Source organism: Abramis brama (assembly GCF_963993115.1).
Source record: "Abramis brama genome assembly, chromosome: 19".
NCBI classification, from domain to species: Eukaryota; Metazoa; Chordata; class Actinopteri; order Cypriniformes; family Leuciscidae; genus Abramis; species Abramis brama.
Window position 1 is genome coordinate 8,214,892 of NC_139981.1, and position 19,070 is coordinate 8,233,961.

General features: G+C 39.0%; 1 protein-coding gene across 3 annotated transcripts in view; it reads right to left on the reverse strand.

The window, feature by feature from the left end:
* Positions 1-52: 52 nt before the first annotated feature.
* lzts2a (leucine zipper, putative tumor suppressor 2a) overlaps positions 53-19,070 on the reverse strand; it is a 62,121-nt gene continuing 43,103 nt past the window's right edge. For all 3 annotated transcript variants that reach the window (XM_084093778.1, XM_084093779.1, XM_084093777.1), the window contains 4 exons: positions 6,663-7,196; positions 4,755-5,327; positions 4,383-4,652; positions 53-4,304 (listed from right to left, as the gene is read on the reverse strand). In XM_084093778.1, coding sequence (XP_083949904.1) covers positions 3,525-4,304; positions 4,383-4,652; positions 4,755-5,327; positions 6,663-7,169 — 2,130 coding nt within the window. In that variant the 5' untranslated portion in view covers positions 7,170-7,196 and the 3' untranslated portion in view covers positions 53-3,524. The remainder of the gene's footprint in view (positions 4,305-4,382; positions 4,653-4,754; positions 5,328-6,662; positions 7,197-19,070) is intronic.

The following is a 19,070-nucleotide window of genomic DNA, read 5'->3' on the forward strand; positions in this document are numbered from 1 at the left end:
TGACTTGTCAGTAAAAACTGTAGGTAAATTAAAAAAAAACACCAAACTTAGCTTGAGGTGACTTTCTTTAATTAAAAACACATTTTTACAAGAAATATACAACATGAAAATATACATACATGACTAAAAATACTACAGATTGACAAAGGAAACATACACAAGCACATACACTAGGGAAAAAAAGATTAAACGTTAATTTGCTTTGGTCTATTCACAGTGGTTACAACTTCAAAATAGATATTTTGCGTGTGTAAAAACAAAATTATTGAATATGTCAATAATATTACAATATGAGGAATATTTACATGTTTTCATCAGGGGTGTGATTGACATGTCAGGGAGGGATGCACATGACAATGTCCAGGGGTGAAATGAGTTTTCTTACACTCATATAACATATCTGTGATATACAGAGATGATGACAACAAGAGGGATGATAATCTGAGCAAGGTGAGAAATTGCCAATTCATATTTTTGATTCTCAGGTAGTCAAAAAATACCAGAAGTGATACAAGACCAGACTAATCACAAACAGTAATCCTTTCTGACCAATACTGAAATTAATAATTTGGCCTTGAATGAAAAAATACAAAAATGATTATCACATAAATAAAGTGTCTGTTTTACTGTAGAATCATGAAGAGTATATCACATAGTTTTATATAAAAAAGGAAGCACTGAGGAAAGTGTAAATGTATTAATATGCTATATGCTGTTTAAAAGAATCTGGAAAATATGTAACAGATTATCTTTGGTTGAGATGGCTAAAATGTGATTTTGCAGTCAGAGTTCCTCATTTCATTTTTTTTATCGGTCTTCCCTGATGTGAAAAAAGTTAGTGTCCCAAACATTGCCTTGTTGTCGGGCAATGTTCTTGCCAATTTTCTACAGCATGCACAAAAATCCTTATGTGATAATGCTGTATATTATTAACAGAGAAGGACATGATAAATACATGTGCGGTAGACTCCATGAGAATATAAAAGCACCAACTACTGTATGAAATACTATCAGAGCTGATGGCAAATGATCCCTCTGGACAACAGTGTGTGAAATATGCAATTCAAATTTATTAAACCCACAAAGTTACCTGTGTTACCACAAAATAGCTTGATGTGCTATATATAAAAATATACATCACATATATATTTAATTTTTCATATCTATTTTGTTTTAAAGGATCTGTTCTGTAAAAACAACAAAGTTTATATTGTATATATCCCTTTAACAAAATGACCACAAACATTTGATTAGTATTTCTCAGATTGTATGTAAATCTATTATGATATATATCTATGCATTCATCAACTATGTCATTACTTCGCAGAATTGGTTGGAAAAACCAACCCACTGACCTGTGTGAAGCCATAACGTGACTCGACGCCAGACTGTCTGGCCACAGAAATGCTACGGTGTCATGCACACATGCTATTCACTCTGTACAGTGTGCAAGGCAATACTCAAAAAAAAAAATATATATATATTTGCCTCTATATTTGCTAGTTATGTCTGCTTATTATCATCTAATTATAAAAATAACACTTCTACATCAGTAATTAGTATCAAATGTAGTGTAAGCAGCGGGGCTGTGAGATGAGCGGTGACAGTTCTTGCTGCATAGTGCCGTAAATGGCTAAGAAATGACACAATGTTACTGAGTACTTAACACCAGCACAGCCAGAACACCAAGAATGAATTCAACAAAACTGCAACATGATATGCTCAATAGAGTGCCTTCAAGGCTACGTTCACACTGCAAGTCACACTGCCAGTCTTAGTGCTCAATTCCGATTTATTGCTCAGATCCGATTTTGGATAGCTGTTCACATTGTTGTTTTAAATGAGTCCAATATCAGATTCCAGTGTGAACAGATCGTGAACTGATCGTGAACTGAACCGCACACGCAAGAGAATGAAAAAAGATGTCACTCAGCATGCTGTGAACATTAAAGTAAGTGATTATCCGTTTATTAATAGTGTGATCTGTCTCGGAAGCCAGTCGATTTATATGCAGCCAACATTAAAAACAAAGACGTAGGATGTGGGAAAAAAGAGAGCAGAGACTTTAAACGTTTATGATGTTTTGCTTGTATATAGAGCTGTCATGTAATACTTATGAGCTCTGACACATCACTGTTCTTCACTGACTACCTTTCGCAACTGTCTTGATAACTTCGAGTATGTGACTCCCATGAGCGCAGAATTGTGACGAATGTCGATTTAGAGTAACGTAAAAGTCGCATTAATTCCTATGTGACTGTTCAGACTGTGGTCGCATTGTAAAAACATCTGACCTGTATCGGATTTAGGACCACATAGGGAAGTGGCACAAATCGGAACTGAAAAGATCATATTCCATGTGGTTTGTTCTGTTCACACTGTCATGACACAAACAGATGAGGGTCACATGTGAGCAACAAAAATCGGATTTGGGGCTTCATTTACCTGCAGTCTGAACGTATCCCAAAACTCTTCCCATCAGTGTTAATGCTGGTACAATGGGCAAGGCGAGGATTGTGCTCTTTCCATTATAGGATATGATAAACTCCATGAAACCCTTACCCTACATGCTGTATTTCTTCCTATCAGTTCTTCAATCTCATAGCCATTTCAGTATATTTCTTTGCTGAGACAGTCTTTTCTGATTGTGTGTAAGGTATTCAGCTGAACTAATGAAAATATTGTAATTAAGGCTGCGAAGTGCCAATCAATTTTAATTATATAATCAAATGAATCTCAAATAACTGCATACATCAATATTTGCTAAGAAAAATTTCCAAATGAAATGTTACATTATTGTAGCAAGCGAGTAAAGTATTGAATACAGTTTCATATACTGTATGTTTGATTTGTTTCTTCCTATAATTGAATATAAGCCAATCCTTGGTCTACAGTCCACAGCAACCCGTTTAGCAAATGGGTTTGTCAGTCTGTCCAAGGTAGTTCACAAAGGACGCATTCTAGTGTTCTCTCTACACTACAAACATCTTTGGCCGTTACGTCTCATCTTGCTGCTCATTTCAATTTCTTGTAGTTCAAAGTATTAAAATAAACTTTTTTTGGGGGGGGGGGGGGGGGGGGGGCATTAAGAGCTCTGTATTCTGTTCAAATGTGTAAAACAGAAAAGCACGTCTTTTGTGAACTTCCTATGTGATTTTTCTTTTAATTCATTGAACTTAATTACAGCCCTAGTTGTACTATAGGGGTTTGTCAGCAACAAAGCACCATTTTTTAGGACATCCTTCCCTTCTTCAATGGCATCATTTAACTGCTTTTCACAGTCATTTTACATTCATCTGTAGTCCCTCACAGGTTTCTGAGGCAGGAAGTGATAATAAAGATGTCTAAATACAAACATTCCCTGTTTTATTGGCCTCTGCGGACATCACAACAATAACTTGCCTTGAACACAAGTCTTTTTGAAATAGTGTAGAGAAGCATGGCAAATGACACGGCAGAAAGACTGGTGCTCCTCACACAAGCACAGTGGAGATGTATTTTTGGAGGGCAGAGTAAGATGTGGGTTAGATTTCAGTGGCAGTGATCTCCTCAAAATGGATCTCGTTGCTACGCATGTCAAACTCCTCCATGTCCCTGTTCTCCAGCTCCAGACTAAGTTCCCTCATCACACGCTCCAGGTCACGGTTTCTGCGGTACATCTGGATGTAGTTCTGCTGCAGCTGCTTCTGGTAACGGATCACCTTGTCTTTCTCCTCTTGCCACACCCTGCGCTCCTCATCAAAGCCCTCCAGCTGGTCCTCACTCCGCCTCCTCTCGTACATCAGCTCTGCGCGCAGTCGGTCCACCTGCTGACGGAGACCGTGAAGCATGTCCACGCTCTGGCGCTGCACCTTCGCTTCATCACTATCATATGCTAGAAGCTGCTCTTCGCTGTTGTTGTCCCGGAAAGCGGGACTGATCCCGTGAGTGATCACCCCACGGCTTTGGGGCAGGGGCAAGCTCATGCATTGGCCTTTAGAAGGAAGAGCTTGGGACATGGGCACCGCCAAAGCCTCTTTAAGACGGATGGACTCTTCCTCCAAACGGCCCATCTTCTCCCGCAGGAGCTCCGCTTCGCTCTTACGGCGCTGTAGCTCATTCTCGCAAACCTCGAGTTCGAGTGTGCGAGTGCGGGCTGTGGCGTGGGCTTCCTGTGAGCGAGTCTGGCTAGCTTGAAGCTCAGAACGAGCCTCTCTCAACTGGACCTTCAAAGCAACAATCTCGCTGGCCTTCTGACCAAGATCCGCCTGTAAGTCCTTCAGCTGCTGCTTCAGCAGAGAAATCTCACCTGACTTCTGACACACCTGTGAGACAGAAACATTCAATTTCATCGAGTGTAGTAATAACTCATTGCTAGATCCACATGGCTAAAAAGGTCTCACCTCCCACTTTGTCTCTTCTAGACGAGGGCCTAGTTGAGTCTGCTCCCTCTCAAAAGAGGCACATCTCTTCTCCAATGCCTCCCGTTCTTGTAGCAGTTGAGAGAAGTCCTCCTGTAATTTCTTCTTCTCCTGTTGCAGCTGAAACACCTGCAACTGCAGAACCTGTTGCGCCCGTTGTGCTTTCAGCTGCACCTGCTTCATCTTCGATGCACAGCTTTGCCGAAGGTCCTCCAACTCTTGCTCGCAGCGCTTCTGTTTCTCCTCATACACCTGCATGGAGAAGACACATGATTTGACTTAGGTTGTATACACTGTAACTGACAATTCCCTGTCAAATGACACTAATAAATGGTAGAAAACAGTGATTGTCACCTGACAGATGGCTGCCTCATTCTCATCCAGGTTGTCCCTAAGTTGCTGCAGCTCCAGGTCTCTTTCCCTCAGCTTCTCCTCAAGATCCCGAATGACGCCTTCATAACCTTCTCCTGGAGCCGGGGAGCGGCCACATGATCCGCTGTCTGAGAGGGGCTGGCCGCGCCCACTTAAAGACCCTGTACTCTTACTGGATGATGACCGACCGCTGTCGGAGTTAGAGTGTCCGTGGCCACCACCGGAGCGTGTGGTTTCCATGTGCCCAGTGGGTACTTCACTCTGTGCCAGGCTGTACCCTGTGCTGCTGTAAGTGGGTAGGCTAGAAAGGGAGTTGCGGCCTGAGTCGGACATAGTGACGGACTGGCTACTCCGTGCGTTGCGTCCCCCACTGTAAGAGTTGCGCTTTTCCTGACAACCCAACCCCGCTCCATTGCCAGGAAGTAAGAGGTTGAGGCTGCCCTGGCTTTCAGACAAACTGCCCCCTGACCGCGGAGGCAGATACTGCACAGAGTTGCGATTTTTGGGCACGACAGGCTTAAAGGCAGTAGGACGGATCAGTATCTTCTCCATACTCTGTAATCAAAAGTAAATGGTTAAATGTAAAACAGTGTTTTCTTATACATATATTAAAATTGCATTTTATTCATGTGATAGCAATGCTGAATTTTCAGCAGCTATTACTCTTTTCTCGTGTCACGTGTCACATGATCTTTCAGAAATTATTCTAATATGCTGATTTGGTTCTCAAGAAACATTATTATTATCATCATCAATGTTGAAAACAATTGTGCTGCTTAATATATTTGTGGAAACAGTGATAAATTATTTTCAAAATCTTTGATGAATAGAAAGTTCAAAAGAACAGAATTCTTTTGTAACATTAGAAATGCCTTTACTGTCACTTTTGATCAATTTAATGTGTCTTTGGTTTAATAATTATTAATTTATATAAAAATAAATGACCCCATGAATGAATGAACTTACTGACCCCAAACTTTTGAACGGCATCTGCACAATAAATAGCTAAAGAGTGAAGCCACCAACATAACTGAGTGTAAATGAGATGTTAAATGTGTACAGTGAGTGATGGGCATATTGATGTATTGCAGTGATTAAAGGCTCTCCTCGATCAATAAAAATTAAAAGCCAATTAGATGTACCACCCAGCATCAGCAAAACCTTCTTTCATTTCTTCTAAAACAAATGAATGAGACCTTGACAATGATATGATGGACAGCATTTTGAAGGAGTAATTTAAAGAAATGGTTCAAAGACTGTTGTATTAACATTAATGCACTTTCAATGGACATCTATACGGTACCCAGCATGTGTCAGAAAAGTACCCTTACCATAATTGCGAGCTTAAGCTTCCAAGGCTTTAAGCAATTGTAAACAGTTAATAATGTCGAATGTTTTACTGGTTTTTCAGTTCGAGCCAGAGTCGGATTCTGAAAATGCGGATAATCAAGCCAATAGATTGGAACCAACTTTGCAAGCATGACAGAACGTTTCTCATTGATAAGTAGTCTATGCATATAGCTGATGTGCATTGTACTCTCCCAGGTTCAGGAAGCTGTCCTCTGTAAAAATTATGCCATTTGACGCCACGAAAAGGCAACAGCACTACAATTCACAGAAGCCTCGTGTGAAAGTTACTGCCTTTACAAATGAACAACTTGATAAGCGGTAGTAAGTGATTATGTCACACTATATGGGAACATATATGTTTAAAACACAGTGTTTAATGTTTATTTTGGTAAGCCTTAGCCATAGACTTCTTCCATAAGTGTAATACTCTAATGGCACAAGTTTACATTCATTATAAATATAAAAAGATGTTGTGTCACTAATTTAAAAATGTTTATTGTGTTTTTTTAATGTTTACCTCCCAAGCACCACCAGACTCACCTTTTCCAGTCTGCCTGACACTGGGACGAGTTTGGGCGGAGGACCACCAATATTACCATTCATGCCTCTGTTATCAGGAGGCTCTTCAGTATCACTGGATGGGCTGCACGTGGTCACATGGTTATCATTCCAGTCGCCCACTGGCTCGTCACACAAATAGCCATAGTTGCCATTGCCAGCAGAGATGAGGGCAGAGGATTTGTTCTTAGCAGGTAGAGGAGGCTGGCTGGTGAGAAGCTGTTCCTGTGAGCTGGCGCTGCGCAGTGTGCCCTCTTGCTGTCGGAAACAGCTTATAGCGGGTGTGGGTTTGCGATACTTGGCACCAAAGTCGCTGGCGGCTCGGCAGTGGCGCTCCTGGTAGGTACGTCCAGAGATCAGGCTGCTGACGGAACCCATGGTGCCTGCCTCAGCTATGGAGGGGGAGTGAGACACTGAGCAGCACTGCTGGATGTCAGCGCTAGGCTTTGGGTGATCAGTGGGCACAGGCAGCGCCTGAACTAGAGCCATGGCGAACACACGCCCAGGATACACACTCTGTATAGAGAAAAGCAGGAAGATGAGGAAAAATATCGCCTAAATGGGCTGATTGTCATGTAACCTGTAAAGTAAACTTTATAACAACAGTTTTCTGTTTTTGAACACAAAAGAATCACACATTTTAGATGTCGCCACACAAATAAAGTTTCTCCTTGCACTTTCAGAAAAAAAGGTATAAAAGCTGTCACTGGGGCGGTACCTTTTCAAAAGGTATACATTTGTACCTTATTTACCCATAAAGGATGCATATTAGTAGAACCGATCTGGATGTAGTCTTTGACAACAACAAAAAACTATTTTCGCAGCTTTTTGTTCAAAATGTTGCTTTTTTTGTTAAGTGTTGATAAAAAAAGAATACATGAAGCAACAATACAATCTGTTCCTGCTTTTGATATATTGCATGTTCAGATATTCATACAACAAAATATTCTGGGGGGCATGACATTTTTGTGAAAATTATCAAAAATGCTGGCATTTTTTAAAGGTTAAAGGTACATTTTACTACCTAAAGTGTACATATTAGTACCTTTTGAAAGGGTACCACCCCAGCTTTTATACCTTTTTTCTGAGTGTGTGTAACTTTTACACAATGTTGCCACAGAATGAGATCATGGTCTTATTCCAGGTTGTTCAGATTAAGTGCTTTGAGTTATTACAGCAATTTGGGGTTAAAGACCACATAAATTTAGTCCATGTCTGTTAGCTTTGAGGCTATCTACAGTATATAGTACACTTTAACTCTTGTGTGCTGTTTGGGTCATTCGTGCCCATAATAAATATGGTAAACTTAAATAAAAAAGAAGAAAAGTGGAGCGGCCACTTAAACTGGAATGATATCTGGTTGTATGTGTGGGAATAAAGTCACTTTTTAGGGGTCTTTTTTGACCCCAAATAGAAAATAAATTGGGTTACAATGTATAACGCTCATGCTCATCTTAAGATCTGCATCTTAAAATAAGATATCCATCTTCATTTTATGTGTGGTATTTAAAAAAATGAATAAGTAATTAAAAAAATGTATAATCGTCATAAGGGGAAAACAAATGGGCACAATGGTGGTGGTCAATTAAATAGAGATAAGCAAGCATTAGCAGTTATTGGTTATGTGTCTGTGAATCAGTGTGTCAGGGTTTAATTTGCGGATGGACATTGAGTATATATATAGCCTGCTGCTGTGTGCTAAGAGCAGTCTCACCATGTGGAATAATCTGCAAAAAGCCTGCCAGTCCAATCAATTACACACACCCCCAGTGCACTTCAGAAAACACTCCCAATGCACTTCAAAGAGCCACATGCAGGAGAAACACACAGTCTGAGTCGCCAGGAGAGATCAGACCGCCCTGACTGCACTGGCATCCCAATGACCTCTTTACCACAGGGACAGACAGGCTATGAGAAAGCCAGTCCCATTCTGACTCAAACTTCTCATAAGACATTCCCTGTTCTGCTCACTCATCCACATGCAGCCCCCCACATGCCATTTTAGCTGAGGTTTGAATTCTGATGAAGTCAAAGTAGCAGACTTCAGCACGGGAGGACAGCGTTTTTGTTGTTCCAACTGTCCCGTCCGTCACAATGTTCTTGGGGATAGACAAGTTTCGCTCTGTGAGGAAGATTTAATTTTTGGGTGAATACTTGATGGTCAATTCATTATCAACCTCTTATATTAACTACAAGTCAATTGTTTTCATATTGTATGGATATCTTAGGGCTGTCCCAAGCATTGTTCAGGGCCAAGTGTAAGTTAGAGGAAGCGGGACCTCCATTGGTCGGCCCATTTGCGTTTGTCCTTTGGGGGGGTCCCCTTGTTCTGTTCGCGATCGTCTTTTTCACCAGTTGCACCACCCTAAGGACGGCCCTAGTGCATCTTATATTCGAGCTTCTTCAAAAATCACCACCCTTTGACTAGATTTCAAATAGACTTGTAAATAGTAAATTTAGTAAATTCAGCCAAGTGTGCCCAAATTTTTGATATGTTCTTAATCAACGTGATTTATTAATGGGAACAATACAAGCAAAAGCAAATAGTCCAAGGCAGACATCAATACAAGTAGTGCTACCATACCAAATTTCCATTGTCATATTGTCAAGAGGCTGGGTCGGAGGGGAGATTCTGCTCTATTCCTCTTTGTATCCTCTAAATAAATCCAGGTGCATATTGACACGGCAAAAGGAATCTTTCTGTCGCAGCCGCGAATGTGGATATTAATAGCAGAATACTTGGATAAAACAGTGCTGTGAAGGAGATGAAACAAAGTTTGAGAGAGGGGAGAAAGGAGGATAGCGTGACTCGCTGAGAGTAACAGTTTCCAGGGCGGTTCTCTGCGAGTGCTTACGCACATGGTTCCACTAACGTGGCTATCAGGTATTTCTGCCTCAGCGCTTCTTATGAAGTATGTTCCCGATGCCAATCCAGCTGACTGCTCTGTGGTTCTGCTGCAGTGCACAACAATCAGTCCTTAATGCTAATAAACCTCAACTACGACAAAATAATACTAATAACATTTAATAAAACTTACAAAAGGGTTTATATAGGACAAGGTGCATCATGAAGTGTGTGAAAACATTCAGGCTCAGTTAAACTGCAAGAGTTAAACTGCACAACTATATGTCACTTAGATAAATACGCACTCTTCACACTTCACACTCTTCACACTAAAGGCACATTGCCAATAAATAAATAAATAATAATCAAAATCAAGATACAGATCCATTTCCATTTTCAAATTTGAAAATGTCAGATTTAATCTGAATTCAGTCTGTGATTTTAGCTGTTCAAACAAAAATAAATCTGTCACATGTGAGGGGAAACTGATTTAGCCCAAATCAGATTCTTGAGAAAGTCCAAGACCACAAAAAGACAATGTCAAGACAATCGTGCTGACTGAGATCATCATGGATCACTTCACTCTTTCTGAACTCGCTTCAACTAATTCCACCCCCACCTCAAAGCCAGTCCTCACCCTTTGTTAAACCCAACCTACATCATTCCCAACCAGATTCCAACTGTTACCCTAAAGTTACCCTAAAATGAGCTGCATAGCCTCCACACCACTCACAGAGCCTCAGTACATTCTGCACCTCATACAAACAAACTAACCCAATCATAACCCTGAACATTCTCCCACAGACTGTGATAAATAATGAGAAGATCCCCTTAGGACCGGCCCCGCACAACCCTGCAAACTTCAAAACCTGCCAGAGAGACCCGACCTCCAGATCTCACTCCTCTCTGATCCTCCTCATCGCAGTCTGAGATCTCAAAAGTATTCACTTTGGTTTTGTTTTGCAGTGTTTTAGAGGTGAATAGGTCTTAATACCCTTAAATGTTATGTACAAAGGCCCTATTTTATAATATTTAATCATTTGAAACATCTTTTTGTGAAACAATTTGATTACAGAGTGTACTAGTGCTGTTTGTTTGATATTTTATGCATTTCAATGACAAATATAATTTACCACATAACCCCTTTCTAAAATATATATTAGGCACAGGCAGCTATACAAAATTGATAGGGCTACTGTGATAAAACAGTGTGTAGAGAATATTATCTGAAAAATATTTGGTTGACATTAATTGTGGAAATAAATAATACAAAGTACTGTTAGAAATGGCTGTCAACAGAATTAAATAATTTTGATTGTCATGATATCAGACCAATCTTTAGATAGTAGCATGACACTGTCAAATTCTGTAAATAATTTAAAATATTTTTTTATTATATTATCTATTGTGTATTTATTTATTTTTTTAACCAGACACCATGCAGACAATATTTTAGCATTATTTATATACTAATACAGTAGTCAAACTGTCTAATGTGCTTTTGTCATTCTGGTTGTTTTTCAAATTCAAATTTTTGCTTACATTTTTTAAGTTTATAATATAATAATTATCTATTTTTGCACTTTTCATTTCCCCCCCATTATTTGTAAACCTTTCCACAGACCCCCTAGCACTCCCTTGCAGCCCGCAGTTTGAAAGTCCCTGTATTACACATTTGACATATGTCAGGCTGTTCTGCACTATGGTTAAAACACGCACAGCTCTCTCACTCTTGCTCAGTCTTTGATCTTGACAGTGAGAGAATAGTGCATCTCTCTTCTGCAGGTGTTTCTAATCAAATTCCACAGCGAGGTGGCTGGTGGCTTAAATCTCGTTATGATAAGTCTTAATAGCGCCACCGGAAAGGATTAGCGGCGAGGTGTGAATCCCCTGGGAATCACAGAGCTTCTCTGTGGAGTCTGGAGCAGAATAGGATGGAATGCCAGCATTGAGCCTGGAACCCAGCAGAGCTCCAAATCTCCGGGCAGAAATCCCTAAACCCTTAATCACATTTGGTCTCTCTGTTTGGTTCAAGTGCAGTTGCAGTTGCAGGGGCAGGATATTTGATGTGTGTGATGATCCCGATCAAAGCCTCTTTCCATGGAGAAGTTAGACATGACATTGTGGCATCCAACAACAAAGCCTTTGTTCTGATAAAAGCAAGCTTTTTCCCTTAACTGCACATACCTCATTTTAGAAACAACAAATTTAAGATTTTAGGTCATGCAAATCTGCCAAAACAAGACCATTTTCAAAATACCCGATAATAAACTTGCGTTACATCACACAACCCTCACAGGCACACACAGATCCACAGAAACACAGGAAACAGCACAAAGGAAATGCTGACCTCATCTACTACCTCATCTGCAACCACACATCCTCATTAACACAGTGTGCTTGTTCCACAAAAACAGAGTGGACAAAAGTACATGCTTGGATAAATGTGGCCCATGGAAAGTAGACAATTAATCCACAAGAATGACTCCTTGTGCACTAAATAGGGAAAAGCGAGAGCTGCATAGTCTCAGTGCGCTCAAGTGAAAATGATAAAGTAATCAGTGAAACTTATGGTGTTGTGTTTAACGATTATGAAGCTTTCTGCGGAGCAGGAGCATGTGAGGACTGAAGCGGTCAGCTGTGTGTATTTACATTCTTAAGGGATCTCTACACCCTGATGACCTTCTAGTCTTTCTCATTAGTCACTCTATCCATTCCTTTAGTTTCTTTTAATCACTCTTCTTCCTTCCTGCTCTCCTTTGAGTCACTCATTTTCATTCCTTAACAGAATGTCCCAGGTACACTGCAACTTATCTACAGCATTTGTTGCATAATGTTGCCTGAAAACCTGGTCATTTTTGCACATTTTCAATTTGCTTTATATTTTCAGTTTTCCTTTTTTTTATAATTTTGTTGTGCTTTTGTAATTTGTATTAGTTTAGTAAATATTTCTGTATGTTTTTTAAAAATTCAGTTTTAGTAATTTTAGAACATAGAATTTATTTTAGTTATTTGCAAAGGCAACATTTTTCATTTTCGTTTACGTTTTTTCATCTGATATTTATTTTTTTATTTCAGTGACTGAAAATTATTTTTGATAGTTTTAAGTTAACAATAAAAACGAATATCTGTGATTAATAATTTGATGTTTGCCCACAAAACTAGTCTCACCACAAAAATTTAGACAACTTTGCAGCTCTAAAAATATACTTTTTTAATAAAATAAAAAAGCTTTTCCTTTTACACTATCCTCTCATCATCTAGCACTAATGTACATCTCTATCAGTTATAGATATGAATCAGTGTCCTGCTTCAGTCACACGTCCAAACCCCCCCAGAGATCTCCAAACGGCCGCTCTGCAACCTGCGCCCCGCTCCGCTGCTTCCTGCCAGCTGCACTCGTATTGTCCCGTCCATCAGATAACATACACAATGATACAAAAACACTCATGGTTACATTCACAAACACACCTAAAAAAGATCATGGTCACATGACCGCAGCAGAAAACTAAACATACTGTTAGTGATCTGAAGGACCTACTTTGAAAAACACAAAACTGCTCTAATTAGGTTGCTGCAATTACAAGGTGTGTGTGTGCTCATGAATTATTCATATATGCCATGGAGAGTAATTGTAGCGGTAATTAAACTTAATTAACATAGTATTTGTTATTTAGGAAGAGGGAAATTAGCAATTTACAGTTACTACAAGAAGCCAAACAACACAATTAATTAGACTGCTCTAAATTAGTTTAGAAAAGAATGCCACAACAACTACAACTAATGAGACCTAAAAACAAAAAGGTCATATAGTGTTAAGTTAGTGAGTTTTGTTTTTATCTATTGTGCTGATGATTATAGGAATGGTCTACATTCAGAAGATTATATATCATAAAAAATTCCATGGCCCTTTATGCTAGTGCTAAATCTCAATTTGCATACTACTGTGTTTGTCTTATACAGTTTTCTGGATTTGGAGTAGTGTTTCCCAAATTGTAATGAAACTATGTCAAAGGACCCTGAAATGGCATTACTTTTACAGTGTATTTTTGAAGTGTGGATCCATGCTTTTAACATTCACAACCCCACTAAAGAGTTGGTGACAGATCTCTTATATTTTCAGCTAGGGAACAAATGCTAATAGCAAATAGCTAATTGAACTAGGGCTATCAAAATTAACACGTTAATTTTGCAATTTTAAAAATATTTAACAAAATTAACGCAGCATCTGTTTTTTTCTGACAAGGGTCGTAACACACCAAGCCTGCTATGTTTTAGGACTGTATATCTGCAGTCCTAGTTTTGGTTTCCCTTTGTGAATGATGAAAACAGACTATTGATACCTGCTGATATAGACCGTTATTTCCTTACACACAGGCACAAAATGCACATGCTAGCTGGCAGTCACCTGTAGTCTTTGCGGTGTGTTAAGGTGCAGCTTTTTGGCCCAGACATAGCCAATGTGAGGTGACAACACAGTTTGCTTTCACCACCGCTAGTTCTTTGACGTCAGCTTGGTGTGTCATTGCCTTAAGATGCAAAAGAGAACTCAATTCAGTACTATGAAGTGGCTCTCTGTGTTCACTAGGAGTCTACTCCAGAAGAGTGGATTCCTCAACTCTGATTAGCCCTGTAGAGTTGGGGTTGACTCCAGCATAGGAAACAACCTTCGTTGTTGGCTCTGTTGCTTTGTCCGAAATCGCTGACTTGTTCACTCATTCTCAAATTCCTGTATAGAGCATGGCAGTTTAGTGCACTATATCAGCAAGGAGTGAATGAGATTAATTATAGAAAAATGTGTGATTAATAGTATTCTTTTAATCTACTATGACAGCACTAAAATGAACACTCAATTGTACATGATTGTCTACACAATACTGGTGTACAGAGTTTCTGCATACTCAGAAGTATGTACTTTGTCATCACCAGCGAAGTACATACTTTTAGTGCATAGTAGAAGTATACAATATAGGATACAGCTTCAGGAATGTGGATGTCAGTCACTTTTTACATATATCCTCCACTGTCCTTGTCAGCTAATGTGCAAGACTGGCTAACATAAATCAGCTAAAGACTTGATAAATTGAATTATGCTGTTGGCCAGTCTGAAAAGTCCACCGGCACCCAAGTCTGGAGAAACAGAGTTTAGTCATGAATGACGCATTTGCAGTAATAATAGAGTCAATGGAGCAGGAGAGAGGGAGTCATTACCATCAGTGGACCCAAATATCCTCCTCAGAGTGTACTGAAGTGATCTGACGGACTGAATTAAACAGATGCAGTATCTTCTTTCATCCCTTCATTTCTCAGTCAGGAGTTTTATTCTGAAGGATGACAATGAGTCACTGATCACACTTTCACAGCCTTGCTGTCTGAGAACGAGGATTATTCTTTCTGGCACATGTACAAAAGCACTGAGTGTATTGTCATTAATTATGTGTGTAAAATTCTCTGTGTCAGGAAAACAAAGCAGAATGGGAAAAGGGAGTGTGTGTATGGTTTACTGATAAGGAAGATGAGAGTCTTCTTAATGATGTCTTTAAAATACTTGTTTGGATGTGTTAGGGTTCTCATGGTAATAGAAATAAAAATATACCTGGTCACTTCATGCGTTTTACTGACCGGATAGCTGTCCAATTAGTTAAAACTGTTAAATTTACTCTTGGCCACATAAATGTGTCTCCCCAAAACGAATATAAATCCGATCTTCAAGTCCCGTGCTATACATTCTTGTCGAGTTTATACAAAAATTTTGATAAAAACTACTGAAGTATAAAGTTTGTTTTATAGAGGGAATAGTAAAAAAATAAGGCAAGCCATTATCTATTTATTACTTTTTTATGTACGTAATTGGGAATGATAAAACAAAAAACAACACATTAAAGGCCCGTTCACTCCAAGGACGATAACTATAACGATATAGTTCTAAACATCGTTCTAAATATAAAAGAACAGCAGAGTCCACACCACAACTATAACGATAACGGCACCGAGAAACAATATCATTGGAATCACTTCCAGAACGATTTTTTCCTGCTGATGAACGATAAAAACACTGACAGCCAATCAGAATCCATTCTGATTTAAAGAGCACGAGCATTTGACGCAGATGACGACAAAACTGCAAGCGCACGCTTAATAAACAGAGCGATATCGTAACACTAACATAGTTATTGTAACAGTCATATTTATAGTTATCGTTATTAGTGTGAACAAGCTTTAAGAGTTTCAAATTTTGAAAATTTATTTTGGCACTAGTGAACTCACTCAAAATTCAAATCTCTTATACAATGGCATTTCAACAGCGATTCCCAGAGACCACATGGCTGCTGTTAAATTCTGTGTAAAGCAACTCATTTTTCATGGTAAATCCCTGTAGATCTTTGTATATTTCTTTGTTGAAATGCTGGATCGAATTAAAAGCGGAAGGGAAACACTGCCTGTAGAACAAGCATTATTGGCCCTGCTTGTTTCACTGCCAACCTGTTGCTGTTACAGGCTTTTGGCTTTTGGTTCTGTTTGGGGCTGTTGCCATGACATTTGAGGCCTACATGTGCACTGCCTGGGGTGAAAGAGAGCGAGAGGGGGAGGGAGCCAGAGTTTGTAACAAAAACAGAGGGAGAACTCCACAGAGAAGAGAGGAAAGAAAGGGACAATGAATGATAGATAGACCATAAAAGAAAGACAAATTAAAACCTGAGCAGGTGGAGTGTTCGTGAACATGCATAAATAAGTCGCAGGAAGGGGAAGGCCTGAGTGAAGTAGAGGAATCCATAAAAGAATGAGTGAGAGAGGGGAAACTCAAAGTTTGAGAAGACAAGGGGCTGGTCGGCTCTTTAGCATCTCAAAGCATATGGGCTCTATTAAAGGCCCCCCTGAACAGGGGCCCCGAACCGCCTCACAAACCTTCCGAAGACAATCTCTCCTGTCTCACTGTCCGAGCGTCCCTGGGCATCTCATCCAGCGAGAGCCTTTCAGAAAAGAGCCGGCTGCCTCAAACTCCAGAATGAGATGCAGCAGGCGACGGTATTTGCACAATACCACACAGGAGCTGCTGCCAGCTGCTGCCACACTACCTGCCAATCAACTGTGGACATTTTGTTTTACCCAGTGAGCAGTGCTAGACTCACTGGCACAGGCCCAGACGCCAACCGTAGTGCCCATTACAAAGCATCTGCCAGCAGGAACAATCTCCCATGGTCTGACTGGTAGAAAGTAGATTGAGTGCAAGCATCTCGGTAATCTATAAAAAAAAAAAAGAATTGCCTTATACAAAATATGCAATTGAGATGTAAATATGAAAGTATGTCAAGTTATTAAACAGTTGTTTATGGTTCCGAGTACAATATAACTTGATTTGTCTCTTGCAACTAAATAAGGTTCTATGTTAATACAACTTGACTTCTTTAGTTTAATCTTGTGTATTATGGATGTTACCTTTGAAGTAGTGTATAATATAGCTGTTTGTGAATGTAAAAGGTCTGCACAGTTTCAAAGACGCTGTTTTCTGCGCTGCGAAAACAAATCCACTTTGCATGCACTTCCAGAGGATGAGGAGACCAATCAGGCTCTCGAAAAGGAGGGCTTTAGAGAAACCGAATCCTTTATCGAACTGTTTTAGGCACTGTGAGAAAAGAGGTGATGCTGTAATGTATATAATGAAATAATTAAAGTGTTTTCTGGCCTTGGATGCATGTAAACCCATTGTAGGAGACCTCCAAGACAAAATTAGGAATGTTTAAAATAGCATAATAGGGTCACTCTAAGGCAATTTACTAGTTAAGCCAACTAATTCAGGCTACGACTGCAGGTTACTGGGTGTGGGTGATTAGGGTTGGGTATCCATTGTCCTTTTATGGTTCTTTTCGGTTTAGGCACCAGTACCATTTTAAAAGTATCGATTTGGCACCGGTATCAAAAAAAAAAAAAAAAAAAAAAAAAAAAAAAAAAAAACAATAACCAACCCTAGTTGTGATGCATACAAAAAGAACTAATCACTGGACTTGTTAGAGACAACATTTTCTCAGAGTTGAGGCACTTTGTAGAAGGTAAACTAGACAACCACAAGCAAAATTGTATATTCTACTTTGAGTTATGGCTGTGAGATAATAAGTAGCCTACTTATTATGGTACTTTTTAGGTTTGAAAAGATTCTGGTGTACACACATTTTGCACTATTTTTCTGTACAGCCATTTATGGTCTTATACTGTGCCAAATTTTTCTAAGCTGGTTTTTGCAGCAAAATTGATCAGGCCTTATGCTGAGAGTCAGGCTACGCGAGACTAGTCAGACGACCACTGTGTGGTCAACAATACTTGGTCAATCTGACCCATTGCAATTCTGGGCATTTGCAAGCAGAAAAGCGTCCAGCGTGGGAATGGCCATGTAACATCCAGGAGCCAGTTGTTTCTGAGTCAGCTGCTCTATGCCACGGTAGGAATTTCCAACCACTAATGATTATTCAGTTCAATCCAGTGGTCAGAAACAGACACTTGGAATAACAGCAGAACGGAGAGGAGCTGTGGCTCTACCTCATTGTTATTACTTTGAGAGTGGCCATTTTGAGGAGATGCCACTGATAGGATGGTAATAAAGTGATGGAGTTTTTTAAAATGTACAGAGTACGGTCTGAAAAAACAATACTGATCCATCAGAGTGAAATCCAGACCTTCAGTTATGAACAGGGGAGAGGACAGACAGTTTGTTTTTTATAGAAAAGAACATAAGGATGAGTTACTGTCCAGCAGAAATGACTGTGAGCTAATGTTTATTTAAATTCAAAAGGTTTTGATATATAAAAAAATAATCTCAAATACTTATCCAGATTAGTTGAATAATCACAGTATATAATGTAGCCCGATTGAGAAATCAGTGTCCAAAAATCGTTGAAAATACCATGCTATTTTTTGACGATATCTTAGAATGTGGAAAACAAAACAAAACATACACTGTAAAATTGCATTATTTTTTAGGAAAAGACAGTAAAATGCTACAGTAAAATCCTTTTAAATAACTGTAAAATACTTTACCATATAGAATTTTTTTTAAAATGGTTTAACATCACATTAAATGTACTGTAAATTTTACTGTAATTTTTAACCATATAATTTCTATGTTATATTATTACATATGTTTTGTTTTCAGTTTTGTTATCAGTATACATTAGGGTGCTCTGTGTTACATTTTCTATTATTTAGTGAATTTGTATTGCATTATTTTAGTGTCATTTTACCTTGATGGTGTTGATTCTCTTCGTGTATATGGACCTGTGCACTGTATATATATATATATATATATATATATATATATATATATATATATATATATATATAGACTTACGGAGTCTGATTCATGAAGTCTGATTCATGATGTGTTTTTTTTTTTTTACCACCAATATTATTATGATGGTTATCAGTACATTTTAAGGTAAAAAGTATTTTAGTATTAGCATTATATTACTTGTTTAATATTTCAATTATAACCTGTAAAATATACAGGCACCAATATACCATCCAGTAATACCAGAAATACTATCACTGTATAT